Below are 13258 nucleotides of genomic sequence, written 5' to 3'. Positions count from 1 at the left end.
TTACTTATACATATGTATATAATATATATAAATATATGAAAAATTGATGTGGGTACTCAAATGAAAGGTCTCAATGAGTCTAACGTCGGGATGAGCTTATATCTTTAAAAATGTCAATAGTTCACAAGATACAACGTCATTTCTTAATTATGGTAAATTTCACTGTACTTCCTTAATTATTGACATTTTTAAAGATATAAGCTTATTGCGACGTTTCACTCATCAAGAGCTTTCATTTGAGTACCCACATGCATTTTGATATATTTTTTACTTATACATATATATATAATATATATAAATATATGAAAAATTGATGTGGGTACTCAAATGAAAGGTCTCAATGAGTCTAACGTCGGGATGAGCTTATATCTGTAAAAATGTCAATAGTTTACAAGATACAAGGTCATTTCTTAATTATGTTAAATTGCACTGTACTTCCTTAATTATCGATATTTTTAAAGATATAAGCTCATCTTGATGTTACACTCATCAAAAGCTTTCATTTGAGTACCCACATGCATTTTGATATATTTTTCATATATACATATATATAATATATATAAATTTATGAAAAATTGATGTGGGTACTCAAATGAAAGTTCTCGATTAGTGTAACATCAGAATGAACTTAAATCTTTAAAAATGTCAATAGTTTACAAAATGCAAGGTCGTTTTTTAATTATGTTAAATTGCACTGTACTTCCATAACTATTGACAGTTTTAAAGATATAAGCTCATTCCGATATTATACTCATCAAGAGCTTTCATTTGAGTACCCACATGCATTTTGATATATTTTTCATATATACATATATATAATATATATAAATTTATGAAAAATTGATGTGGGTACTCAAATGAAAGGTCTCGATGAGTCTAACGTCGGGATGAGCTTATATCTGTAAAAATGTCAATAGTTTACAAGATACAAGGTCATTTCTTAATTATGTTAAATTGCACTGTACTTCCTTAATTATCGATATTTTTAAAGATATAAGCTCATCTTGATGTTACACTCATCAAAAGCTTTCATTTGAGTACCCACATGCATTTTGATATATTTTTCATATATACATATATATAATATATATAAATTTATGAAAAATTGATGTGGGTACTCAAATGAAAGGTCTCGATGAGTGTAACATCGGGATGAGCTTATATCTTTAAAAATGTCAATAGTTCGCGAGATACATGGTCATTTCTTAATTATGTATCTAGAGATAGCGCATTTTCGAATGCAGCTTAAATACTTATAAGAAGAAATGAATTTCTAATTTTTTTTAATCAATTACTTCCGCTTTCTTCATTATTAATTTTATTTATAATTAATATTTAATCATATATTTTTATACAGTAAAGTTAATATAAAAACTAAGCTTAAAGTATTAAAATAATTACTACACAGGTTATTAATTTTTCATGCATTAAAGATATGACCGTGAAGTAATCAATGGAATGTCATATTGTTTATTTATTTGTAATAAATTCTAGTTTTGCTTTTCTTTCAATTTTCCTCCAACGTCCGCCATCTAAACAAGTGTAAACCCTGCATTTTCTTGACCCGCTTACTCCTCTTATGTTTGCGATAAAATTACCGTTTAATCAATGACTCAATAATTACTCGTAATTAATTACCACAAAATAAATCTAAAAAAACAAATAAACTCATGTTTAATTCAGTCAAATTTTTATTAAGATTCTTTTCAAAACATTTTTTCTCTATTTTAAAATTAATACAATTTATTTTTATTCCAAGCAATTATTTCTTCTAAGCAAAATACAATTTAGATTACGAAGTTTTAAACTATTTTTAATACACGTAATTAAACTGACATTTTAACTAACATTTTCTTAATCTTATGATTTAAAATAAATTAAATCAGTCCATAGTATCAAAAAAAAAATTATTAGTATTATAAATTATTAATAAAACTTTAAAATCAGTCTTAAACTCTCCAACTTAAAATTGTACATTATTTTAAGAAGAAATAGGTATATTAAAACAATATTGGTCATTTTTAGTCAAATCTATTCTATACTAAAATCATAATTAAGAGAAACTGAATTTTTTTTTCATATAGAACGTGTTATTACTTTTGAATTAAAAAAAAAGCTCTACGGATTGATTCTTCAATTTATTTCCGGGGTACGTAGCTGAAAAGCTGGTACAATTCCACGCCCGGTTTGTAAATATCATGATCGGGTGCCAATCGGTCCGTAGCAGTTGTATTTGTGCAATAGTAAACATAAACTGCAGTAGACAATTTTTCTTTTCCAAAGGCGCAGCGAAGTCCGTCGTCACATTTGCAACTTTAATTCAAAAATTATTGTTTTAGTATTTTCTAGATAATTAAAGTAAAACACCCAGTTATTGACACTTGCAATTTTAATTAAAATTAATTTTAATTAAATTTCTAATTAAAAGAAAAACAAGTCAACTGTAATAAATTAATAAATACAATTTTTGAATTATAAATTTTGAGATAATTGATTTTTTGAAAACATTTTTTTTTTTTTTATTAGATTAAAATCAAAAGTGTCAAACAACTAGGCCAGTATCAATAACTGGGTCTTTTACTTTATTACACTGAAAAAAATTTAACTTGAATCAAGATGAAAATTCTTGAACCAAGAAAAAAATTTTGAAGAGTATCTCGAAGATAAATTCTTGAATCAAATAAAATTTCTTATTTTAAAAATTTTTCTTTTCAAATCAAGAAGATAAAATTTTTCAAAATTCGGCTGCTCAATTTTAAAATTTTTATACCTGATTTTTTTTAGTATTGCTGCATTTTTTATAACTTTTAGACCTTAATTTTATTTTTTTTTCTTAAAATTATTTATATTCAAGTATTTTTTATTCATAAATCAAATTTTTTATCAATTAGGCGCGCAAATTTTTTTTTTAACAAAAAAAATTGTAAAATATCTTAAAATTATTAGTAAGATTAAAAGCCCCAATCAGATGATTTATGTACCAGTATATGATACTCCATATATTTGTATACCTATATTTATGAAGATAGATATACAAATGTACAAAATACATGGAGTGATCATATACTGGTACGTGATCATCTATTGGGCGGTTTACCTACTGTGTTTTAAAATTGGACAGCCGAATTATTTACTTGATTCAAGTAAATTTTTTTTTTGTGCTCCCATGAAAAAAAAATATACGTCGAAATAGATAAAAACTATATTTTAAATATATTAAAAGTCTATAAAAAATATATAAATTATGTATAGTAAATATATTTTTAATATCTAACTTTTGGCCAATTTTCATATATATTTTATATATTTCAAATAAATTTTTTTTATATTTTTAGCTATCTATTTTTAAAATATTTTAAGATATATTTTGAATATATCTAAATTATATATGAAAATCGTCCAAAAGTTAGTTATTAAAAATATATTTACTTTACAAATTTTTTATCGATTTTTAATACATTTAAAATATATTTTTTATATATCTCAAAATATATTTTTTTTTTCATGGGGGTGTTTTATTACCTATTTAGTAAACCATTAATCATAATTAAGAAGCGTAAAAGGATTATTTATTAATTACCTGCCCAATAAAAAGCTTGTAAATTTTTTTCGACCTTCAACCATATTATAAACTAACCACCCACATGGCATCGTTGTACCACAAGATCTTTCACTCAATGAGTTTCGTTTGACTATCGGGGAAAATTCAGGTTCTACATCATGAATCGGCCCGACCTGTTATTACACAAAAAAAAAAAATTTATCAATTAATTATTTTTGGACAATAGCCAAAAATTTTTATGCCAAAAAAGCAAAATTTTAATCTATTATTTATTAGTTTGCAAAAAAGCGGCGAAAAAATAAAATTAGTCAATATTATAAAGAAGTTAATTTATTACCCCGGTATCTTTTACTTATCTTAGTGTATGATTAATATACACGTGTTCTTCGAAGCTTGTAATTAAAATGTATTTTGAACTGAAATTTTTGGAATCCATAAATGCGAAAAATTTTTGAAGATAAATTAATGTGAATTGTTATTAAAAATAATAAATAATAAATGAGTAAACAATCGCACTCAATTTATTAAAAATATAATGTAACAAATTCTTACACTAATTCTTATAATAAAACTTAAATATTTAATTAATAACCATCGGTCTTAAATAAAATAAAATAAAAACAAAGTATTTAAAGTTAGTCATCTATAGTAAAGTCCTGCGATAGATATAATGACTCGTCATTTCGTGAATATATATCGTGATCTGGGGCAAATTTATCGTGCTTTGTTGAATTTTGACGACAGTGGTAAGCATATGCTCCAGCGGAAAGATTTTCCCAAGTCCTTATGCAACGATACGTCTCGTCTTTGCATTTACATCTGTTTTCAAAAATTACATTTGTTACAAATAATTTAATAAAGTTTTTCTGAAGTTTTAATGATAATTTATAAGTTACTTGTTTAATATAAAACTTTTGAAGGGTCTTGCAAATCCGTATAATTGATTTTTGTCGTAAATATACCAACCGCATGGTGTATTAAAACTGCAAATTCTCATTTCACTGGAATCGTTTTGTTTACTTGTTTTATTTGTTAATTCTACTCCATTAACAGATTCATTCTATAAAATTAATTAATTTTATTGAAATTAATAATTTAATTAATTTTATTGAAATTAATTAATTAATTTTATTGAAATTAATTAACTAATTTTATTAAAATTAATTAATTAATTTTATTTTAATTAATTAATTTTATTTTAATTAATTAATTTTATTTAAATTAATTAATTTAGTAATTTTATTTAAATTAATTAATTTCATTTTAATTAATTAATTTAGTAATTTTATTTTAATTAATTAATTAATTAATTAAACAAGTATTTATTCATTTTTTGAGTAATCAAAAAAAAGAATTAATTTTTAATTAAGTAAAAAATAAAAAATAATCTAATAAATTATTCTAAAAAATTTGTTAAAAAAACTAAATTATTAATTACTATAATAAATAAATTACCTCTGAATTCATGGCCGCGGATTCTCCAATAGCCAATTCAGCGACGGCAAAGCTGATGACGATTAGAACAATATGATTAAACATCATTTTCCACACTTGTTATTTTAAAAAATAAAAATTAATTTTCTTTTAGAGGAAATTTTCACGGTAGACTGTTATAATATCAAATTTGTTAAAACAATAATTAAAGTTTGAATACCAAGCGTACTATTAAGTAGTTTATCGTGAATATATACCTCACTCGTCGACTTTCCGTGAAAAATGAAAAGGTAGCGGGTCGTCGTCAGCTTTTAAGGTCTTCATTGATGACCTATGGGTAATGGTGGGAGAAGAAAATGATAAAAGAAATGACTACGAATATAGATTAATTTTATAAATATTTGTATAATCGTCATGGATTAGACCAGAAAATCCCACTCTTAGGAAAAATTCGGCGTAGAAACCGTAATCCATGAAATACGTCTTTCTAAAATGATTAAATCACCGGAAATTGTGATAAATGACTGATGAAAAATTTATTTTACATTTGCTTCTTAGTAATAATTTTTCAATTAAAAATTTTTTTCTCTACTCCAAACTTTGAAATTAATTTAATTATTCCCAAAAATATTGACCACATTTTTGATTGTAATAAAAGTTTGTGTTTGTTTACGTTGTACTTCGATCAGATAAAAAAGCCGATAAGTAAAAAAGTCTTTTAACTCTTTAATAATAATTACGAAGTGGTGCACGACCATCAATCGCATTAAAGAATTTGAAGCGGGGCGAAATGATAATCAAATTCCAGATTATTTATTATATAAATATAATGAATGACGCATAGGAGATCACTTTTACATCGAAGTTGGCTTAAATTTTATTTTAGGAAAACTTTTTTATAATAATAGAAAAATATCATGCTATGTTTATGTTAGAAGTTACCCAATTTCCTTGAATTGTGCGGATGTAAACACAATTTTTTGTTTACATTAGTTGAGTGCTTTATTAAATAGAGAAAAAAAATAATTAACTACTGGCTTAATAAAGTAAATTAAAAGATTTGAATTTATTGTTTAGTTACACTAAATTTCTGAGAATATATCAGTGTATGATTGTCGAAATAAAATCTATCGTGAAGATAAGGATTTCTTATTAGTTTATGATTGTGATTAGGCTAAGACCTGTCACTTTAGTGTTTATTTACATTCTCAGATAAAAGTTACAAATTTACTTAGTTATCAAAGACTCCTCAAAAATTTTAAGTATTATTGACTGGACTCAATGGTCAGTATTGGTATATTTATATACAAAAAAAAAAAAATTAACAAATCGAGGGAAAAATTCATGAATCAACACACTGAAAAAAAAATGAACTTGATTCACGAGAAAAATTCTTGAAACATGAATATAATTTTGACGAGGGTAATTGTCTTGAATCAAGACGATAAATTCTTTAATCAAGTAAAATTTCCTTAAATTAAGAATTTTTCTTCTCAAATTAACAATATTAAGTTCTTAAAAATTAAGGTAAAAGACCCAGTTATTGACACTAGCCTAGTTGTTTGACACTTGCAATTTTAGTCTAATTAAAAAAATAAAATGTTCCCAAAAAATCAATTAGAATTTATAATTCAAAAATGACATTTATTAATTTATTAGAGATGATTTGTTTTTTTTAATTAAAATAAAATTGCAAGTGTCAATAACTGGGTCTTTTGCCTTATATACTAGATTAGAGAATATTTTTTTTTCTGTGGAAAAAAGAAAAAGGCAAAAATTTAATTATATAATGTAACGTGGCGCTTTATATAAAAAAAAAAACTGGAAAAATTACAATTTCAGATTGTAATTATTACAGATTTTGTAAGAATTACATTGTAAAATGTAAATATTACATTGAAAGTTCTGAAAATTAAGATTCAAAGTTTGAATTTACAAAAATGTTAAATTAAACTGCAATTTTTCTAGTTTTTTATATGAAGTGACGCTTGTTACTATTTATAATGTAATTTTTACATTTTTCTTTTTTGCGTGAAGAAAATAATTTTATTTATTTATTTATTAAATTTATTTAATAAATAATTTAATTAATAAAAATTTCTTTAGTAAAAATTAATAAAATTTAAATAATAAAAAAATTATTTTAAAATTAATGCATTTAAAGTTTAAAAATTAAATTTTAAAATTGACTTTTAATTAAAAAAAATTTTATTATTCTTCAGATAATATTATGTAATTACTGAAGATACATTAAAACTATTTATTTCAATTTTTTAAGATCCTTCAGTATATTACTTAACATACCGGTCTGCTTGGGGAAAGTTTTAACTACTTGTCGCCACCTATCGGAAGGCGCTGAACTAATATAAAAAATTCAAGCTTAATTAATAATTTAACAAAGTTTTTTTTTAAGTATATAAGATAATTTATTTATTTATTAATGAATATTACATGTTAAGTTAAATACTGAATACAAATACATCAAATTCAAAATTATACTTCTTGATGTTTTATATTTATTTACGGGTCCGATTAAAAGCTTAAGAAGTTAGTACAACAATACAACTAACGCTCATTAAAGTTAATTCTTAGAAATAATTTTGATAAATATTACTTATGGAGTTTTGTATATTCAGGAGGATTAATGAACAATAAAGATTAGAATTCAATTGTTACGTACTTAAGTATTTTTCTTAAAAGAAGAAACTTTAATCTTTCTTTTTTTTTAATTAAAAAAATATTTTTCGTCATTTTTAGTCAAAAAATATTATTGAAAAATTTTTAATGTCAGCTGACTCGTTTATTAATATTTAAATCTATATTAAATTATAATTAGGTATTATAAATTTATACAATATAATCTATTTTTTCAGAGTGTGTACTTTAAAAATTCCAGATTTAATTTTGTACAAATGATTAAGTAACGATTAATTATTATTTTCTTATTTTCATCATTACAAATTATAAATAAAATTGATTTTATAAAAATTGTTTATTCAGAATGAAAAATAATTTTAAATTGAAAAAAAAAAAAAAAGATTTTTTATTTTTTTGATACATAAAAAAAAAAGAAAAAATGACAAATATTAAAAAAATAATTTCTAAAAAAAAAAGTATAAACTAACAATATTTTAAGCATTAAGTACATAACAAATTAATTTTAAAAAGTTGATAATAAAAATTACAAAACAAAAAAATCAAATACACAAATATTAATAATTATCTGCTTCTGATTATCATGACTATCGCTCTCATCTGTAAAATACTCTTTTTAAATAATATTTACTAGAATAAAATACTAATTAATTACACAAGCTAAAAATATTATCAGTTTGGTTTTTTTTTTTTGAACAAATAATGTCAAAATTTAATTTTTAGTACCCTTAGATGTAATTATTATGGCACATTAAAAATTCTCGAGAAAAAAAAAAGCACAATACATGTTATCTGCCCTTGCAAGGCAGTAAAACTAGTTTCTTAAAATATAAATATAAAAAAAACTTGCGTTTTGTTTAATATTTTCTTCACGAAAATTTGAAAGATAATAACAAACTAGTTCTTACATTGATCATTATAATAAAAATAATTATTATAATTAATACCAATAAGTTTTGACTTAAATATTAACTCTCCTATACATAAAGTTGTTTGAAATAAAAATTACAGTTAATTTATAAATTAGCAGTATTAGAAAAATAATTAGTTTTCGTTAAGAATTTCCGGATTTTCACTATTAATTGTTCTCGGACGACAATGATGAACGTAAGCGCTGATAGACAAGTCATCGTGTGTCTTATCGCAACTGGGTTTTTGCTCTGGGCATTTACAGCTAAAAAATAAAATAAAAAAATAAATTTTTAAATAAAGCGTCAGTCAATAAATTTTTTAAATTAAATTAGAGAAAAATACGATAATTGTTTACAAGTGGGGCCCACCCTATTTTTGACTATATCTACACGGAAAGAACAAGATATGACACTGGATATCATCCCAAATTATATTGAGTAAAAAAAAATTTCAGATAGTAACTAGTATAATCCAGATTACAATGAGTATAATCCAGATATCACTGAGTATAATCTGGGATGATATCCAGTGTCATCTTGTTCTTTCCGTGTAGGTGAAAAATTAACATTTTTTAAAAAAATGTCGTAAAATAAAAAAATAAAGATTTTGATAGTTTTTTTGCCTTCAAAAGTTGGAAAAAATTTTGGCTTTTATGTTTTTGAATAAAATTTCTATTTTATCTTTTTTTGATGTATTTTTTTTTGAAAAGTACATAAAAAAACGAACAATTAAAAAGAAAGTTGAATAACAATTTTCTAAAAAATTTATAAATTATTTTGAAAATTTTTTAAATTGTGATAATCAACTTTTTTTTTAAATTGTTCATTTTTTTATTTACTTTAAAAAAAAATATATATATATCAATAAATTCAAATAGAAATTTGGTTAAAAAAAATTAAAATTAATAAGGTGGACCCCACTTGTAAATAATTACCAAAAATACTTACGTATTCGTTATATAGGTGTAAACTGTCCGTGTACTAGGATAATAAATAGCCCAAGCACATGGCTGTTTATCGCAAATAGTGATCTCGGTTTTATTACTGGTACTAATTTCAGTACCATGTTCAAAATTTAACTTCGGCGTGTCATTCAAAGCACCGCGGTCGAATTTTTCGGTTACTTCCTGTAATTAAAATCGTCAGAACAATTACATTAAAATTTCATTTATTTTTTATAGAAATAAAAAAGGAAACCGGAACGGTGATTTGGGTCGCTGAAGTTGCAATAAAGGTATATATTGTGTACATATGTGGCATTTGAATGAAATAGAAGCGACCATGAAAGAGTAGCTGGATACACATATGTGTAATGCTGGTGTGAGTATGATACGAGCGAGTAATAAGAGTGTAGGCATGAATGCATTCGAATTCATGAATGAAAACCTCGGTACCGAGGGATCGTACGAGTTCAGGATCAACTTTATCTGGTTCATGCTACTGACTTAAATATATGTAATCAGCTCTCACACATTTTATTTTATATACGATGAATCACTCGCATTACAATTTTAAATTTATTTTTTTTGACTTTCTTCTAATTATTAAATTTATTTTTTTGACTTTTTTCAGATTATTTTTTCTCAAAATTAAATTTATTTTTTATCAAAAATTTTTATTTTTTTAACTTTCTTCTAATTATTTTTTCTCCCAATTAAATTTATTTTTTATCAAAATTTTATTTAATAATTTAATTAACAATTAATTAAAACGCCGAATAAATTTTTTACAGATAAATAATTAATTAAAATTTATTTTAATCTTCAATTGAGAATTAAATCATTGCTCTTACAATCGCTGGTAAAAATGTGATGCAATATTTACCACTTGTTTACTCAACAATTTTATTTGCAGTTAATTTTAACTTTTAAAATAATTTCGGCAATTTTTATTAAATTTTTAAGAGTAAAAAATATTTTTTTTAAAATTAATATTGGCTCAAAAAAAATGTTTTTTTTTTTAATTTAAAAAACAAAATAAAATATTTAATTAAATAGTACACACCCCAGTAATAGCCGCACTGTCAATAATAGAAAGGTAACAAAAGGCAGCTACAATAGTGACAACACGAAACCTCAATAATGCCATTTTTTATTCTTTAAAATCACTGACGATGTATTTAAAATCACCTTGTAATAATTATAAAAATATTATTCTTACACTTGCGCGCTTTTATTTAAAAAGTTTCACCTGACACAGGGCTTAAATGTTGAATTGTTACTAAAAAAAGTACCCGCTCAGGGTAAATTACAGTAACACAATAATTAAAAAGAGTATTATTTAATAGCAAAAGATGAATCTAAAAGTAAATGACAAGAAAAAAAATTCTGGAAATATTTGACCGCTTATTCTACCGGCTTTAAGCTTTAAACATAGACCGTCTTCTCGTTTAGATGAGAGTGAGAATGCTGGAGGATGCTTTCGAGTCGCCGCGGGTTTATATAGGCTGAGGCTAGCGTGGCCACTTGGTGGGGGTAAGACTAAGCTAGAACTTATAATAATATATGTAACAATTTAAAGTTTAAAAGTTATTTGAGCAAGTGTGTAAATGAACAGCATCGGAGAGTGGGGTTAAAACGTTGTTAATTCGACGATATATACCTACATGCTGTGTTTTAGTTGTATTACGCGAGTTCGTGTTGATGGACTTTTATCTGCTGAGAAGAAATTTTATCAAAAGATTCACTTTTTGGGGCATACTAATTTATATTGTGCAAGTAAGGGATGACCTTTGATAAAGTGTCACTTCATCAAGGCAAGATTATATTTATTCATTCACAAGAATATTTATTTATCTTTACCAATACTCATTCAGTGTAATAAATATTCAAAATTATTTTACTCGGTGTTAATAACTGAAAATAAATCATTTATTAAAACAAAATATTTTTAACAAGGTAATTAATCATTTTATTTAAAAAAAAAAAGTTTATTCTTATCGGAAAGAAATTTAAAAAAATTATATATTTCTTCAATTCGAAGTAATTATTTCTACACAAATCAAGCGTGTAAAAGACATATTTCCCAATCACAAGAAAATTTTTAAATTAATCGCTGATATATAACTTTTTCTATAAATTGGAAAAACCGCGTAAAGGAGAACAATAATAATAAATTATTGATATTTAAAACTCAAACAATAAATCAAGATCTTAGAAATTCATTTTTGATATTTATTATTCGAGATTTTTAATTATTTATATTATTAAGAGAATAAGCAAAATTTTTGGAACAATGTATTTATATGATAAAATGGGTTTTTATGGTTAAATTTGGTATCGTTGGAAAAGTCTTAACTTAAAGTATTTAGGGTGTATTCGAAAAAGCTCTATCTCTAGACACATAATTAAGAAATGATCTTGTATCTCGTGACCTATTGACATTTTTAAAGATATAAGCACATCCCGATGTTACACTCATCGAGACCTTTCATTTGAATACCCACATCAATTTTTCATATATTTACATGTTTTATATATATATGTATATATGAAAAATATATCAAAATCCATGTGGGTATTCAAATGAAAGCTCTTGATGAGTGTAACATCAAGATGAGCTTATATCTTTAAAAAAGTCAATATTTAAGAAAGTACAGTGCAATTTAACAAAATTAAGAAATTGCCTTGTATCTCGTGAACTATAGACATTTTTAAAGATATAAGCACATCCCGATGTTACACTCATCGAGACCTTTCATTTAAGTACCCACATCAATTTTTCATATATTTACATGTTTTATATATATGTATATATGAAAAATATATCAAAATCCATGTGGGTATTCAAATGAAAGCTCTTGATGAGTGTAACATCAAGATGAGCTTATATCTTTAAAAAAGTCAATATTTAAGAAAGTACAGTGCAATTTAACAAAATTAAGAAATTGCCTTGTATCTCGTGAACTATAGACATTTTTAAAGAAATAAGCTCATCCCGATGTTACACTCATCAATGCCTTTCATTTAAGTACCCACATCAATTTTTCATATATTTATATGTTTTATATATATGTATATATGAAAAATATATGAAAATGCATGTGGGTATTCAAATGAAAGCTCTTGATGAGTATAACATCAAGATGAGCTTATATCTTTAAAAACGTCAATAGTTAAAAAAATACAGTGCAATTTAACTAGAGTCATTATTTATTAAAGCAAAATTTTATTTACTTCTAATTTACAAGTTACGGCAGTCACATAGTGACTGCCTTAATTAATTCATTAATTCATTAGTTGGCTCTAAAAAAATTTATTAAAGTAAAATATTCGCGATTTTAATCAAGGGTAAAATCAGAACCCTCTAAAATATTTAAATAAAAATTTTTTAAAGTAAATTTTAATAAAAATCAAAAATAAACGATATTAAAAAAATTTTTTTCAATTAATCAGAAATAAAGATTCATAATATTATAAGCATTAAAGTTTCTTTCACGAAACAACACGGATCTTATTAAATTTATAAGACAAACATAGCAAGAACGATGGGAAGGTTATGGGGTTATCATGAGGGTTTTGGTCTTTTCTCTGGAAATTTAATTAAACGCATATACTCAACCCACTGCAATAAATTATCAAAGAAACTTCCATAGCTCAATTAACGACAATGGCCGTTACATATATGAGGAAATTATTATTGTTAATATTTATCGATTATTCCTCATATATTATGTGTTGATAATAAACTTATCATG

General features: G+C 24.0%; 1 protein-coding gene across 4 annotated transcripts; it reads right to left on the bottom strand.

Annotated features, from left to right (window-relative positions):
* Positions 1-1962: 1962 nt before the first annotated feature.
* On the bottom strand, positions 1963-10990 carry LOC123259839. 4 transcript variants are annotated; one of them, XM_044720598.1, is made up of 3 exons: positions 5018-5513; positions 3581-3735; positions 1963-2313 (listed from the first exon to the last, which is right to left on the bottom strand). In XM_044720598.1, exons 1-3 carry the CDS (start codon positions 5102-5104, stop codon positions 2139-2141), a joined length of 417 nt encoding a protein of 138 aa, XP_044576533.1. In that variant the 5' UTR covers positions 5105-5513; the 3' UTR covers positions 1963-2138. The 4 variants fall into 4 exon arrangements, with proteins under 4 accessions (XP_044576533.1, XP_044576526.1, XP_044576551.1 ...); XM_044720591.1 differs by lacking the exons at positions 1963-2313; positions 3581-3735 and adding exons at positions 4145-4381; positions 4459-4622 and having other exon boundaries at positions 5018-5509; XM_044720616.1 differs by lacking the exons at positions 1963-2313; positions 3581-3735; positions 5018-5513 and adding exons at positions 4183-4381; positions 9511-9689; positions 10567-10990.
* Between the last annotated feature and the right edge of the window lie 2268 nt (positions 10991-13258).

Source organism: Cotesia glomerata, linkage group LG1 (assembly GCF_020080835.1).
Source record: "Cotesia glomerata isolate CgM1 linkage group LG1, MPM_Cglom_v2.3, whole genome shotgun sequence".
Classification (NCBI taxonomy): domain Eukaryota; kingdom Metazoa; phylum Arthropoda; class Insecta; order Hymenoptera; family Braconidae; genus Cotesia; species Cotesia glomerata.
The sequence above is the reverse complement of the archived record's forward strand: the minus strand, read 5'-3'. Positions and strand labels throughout refer to the sequence as shown.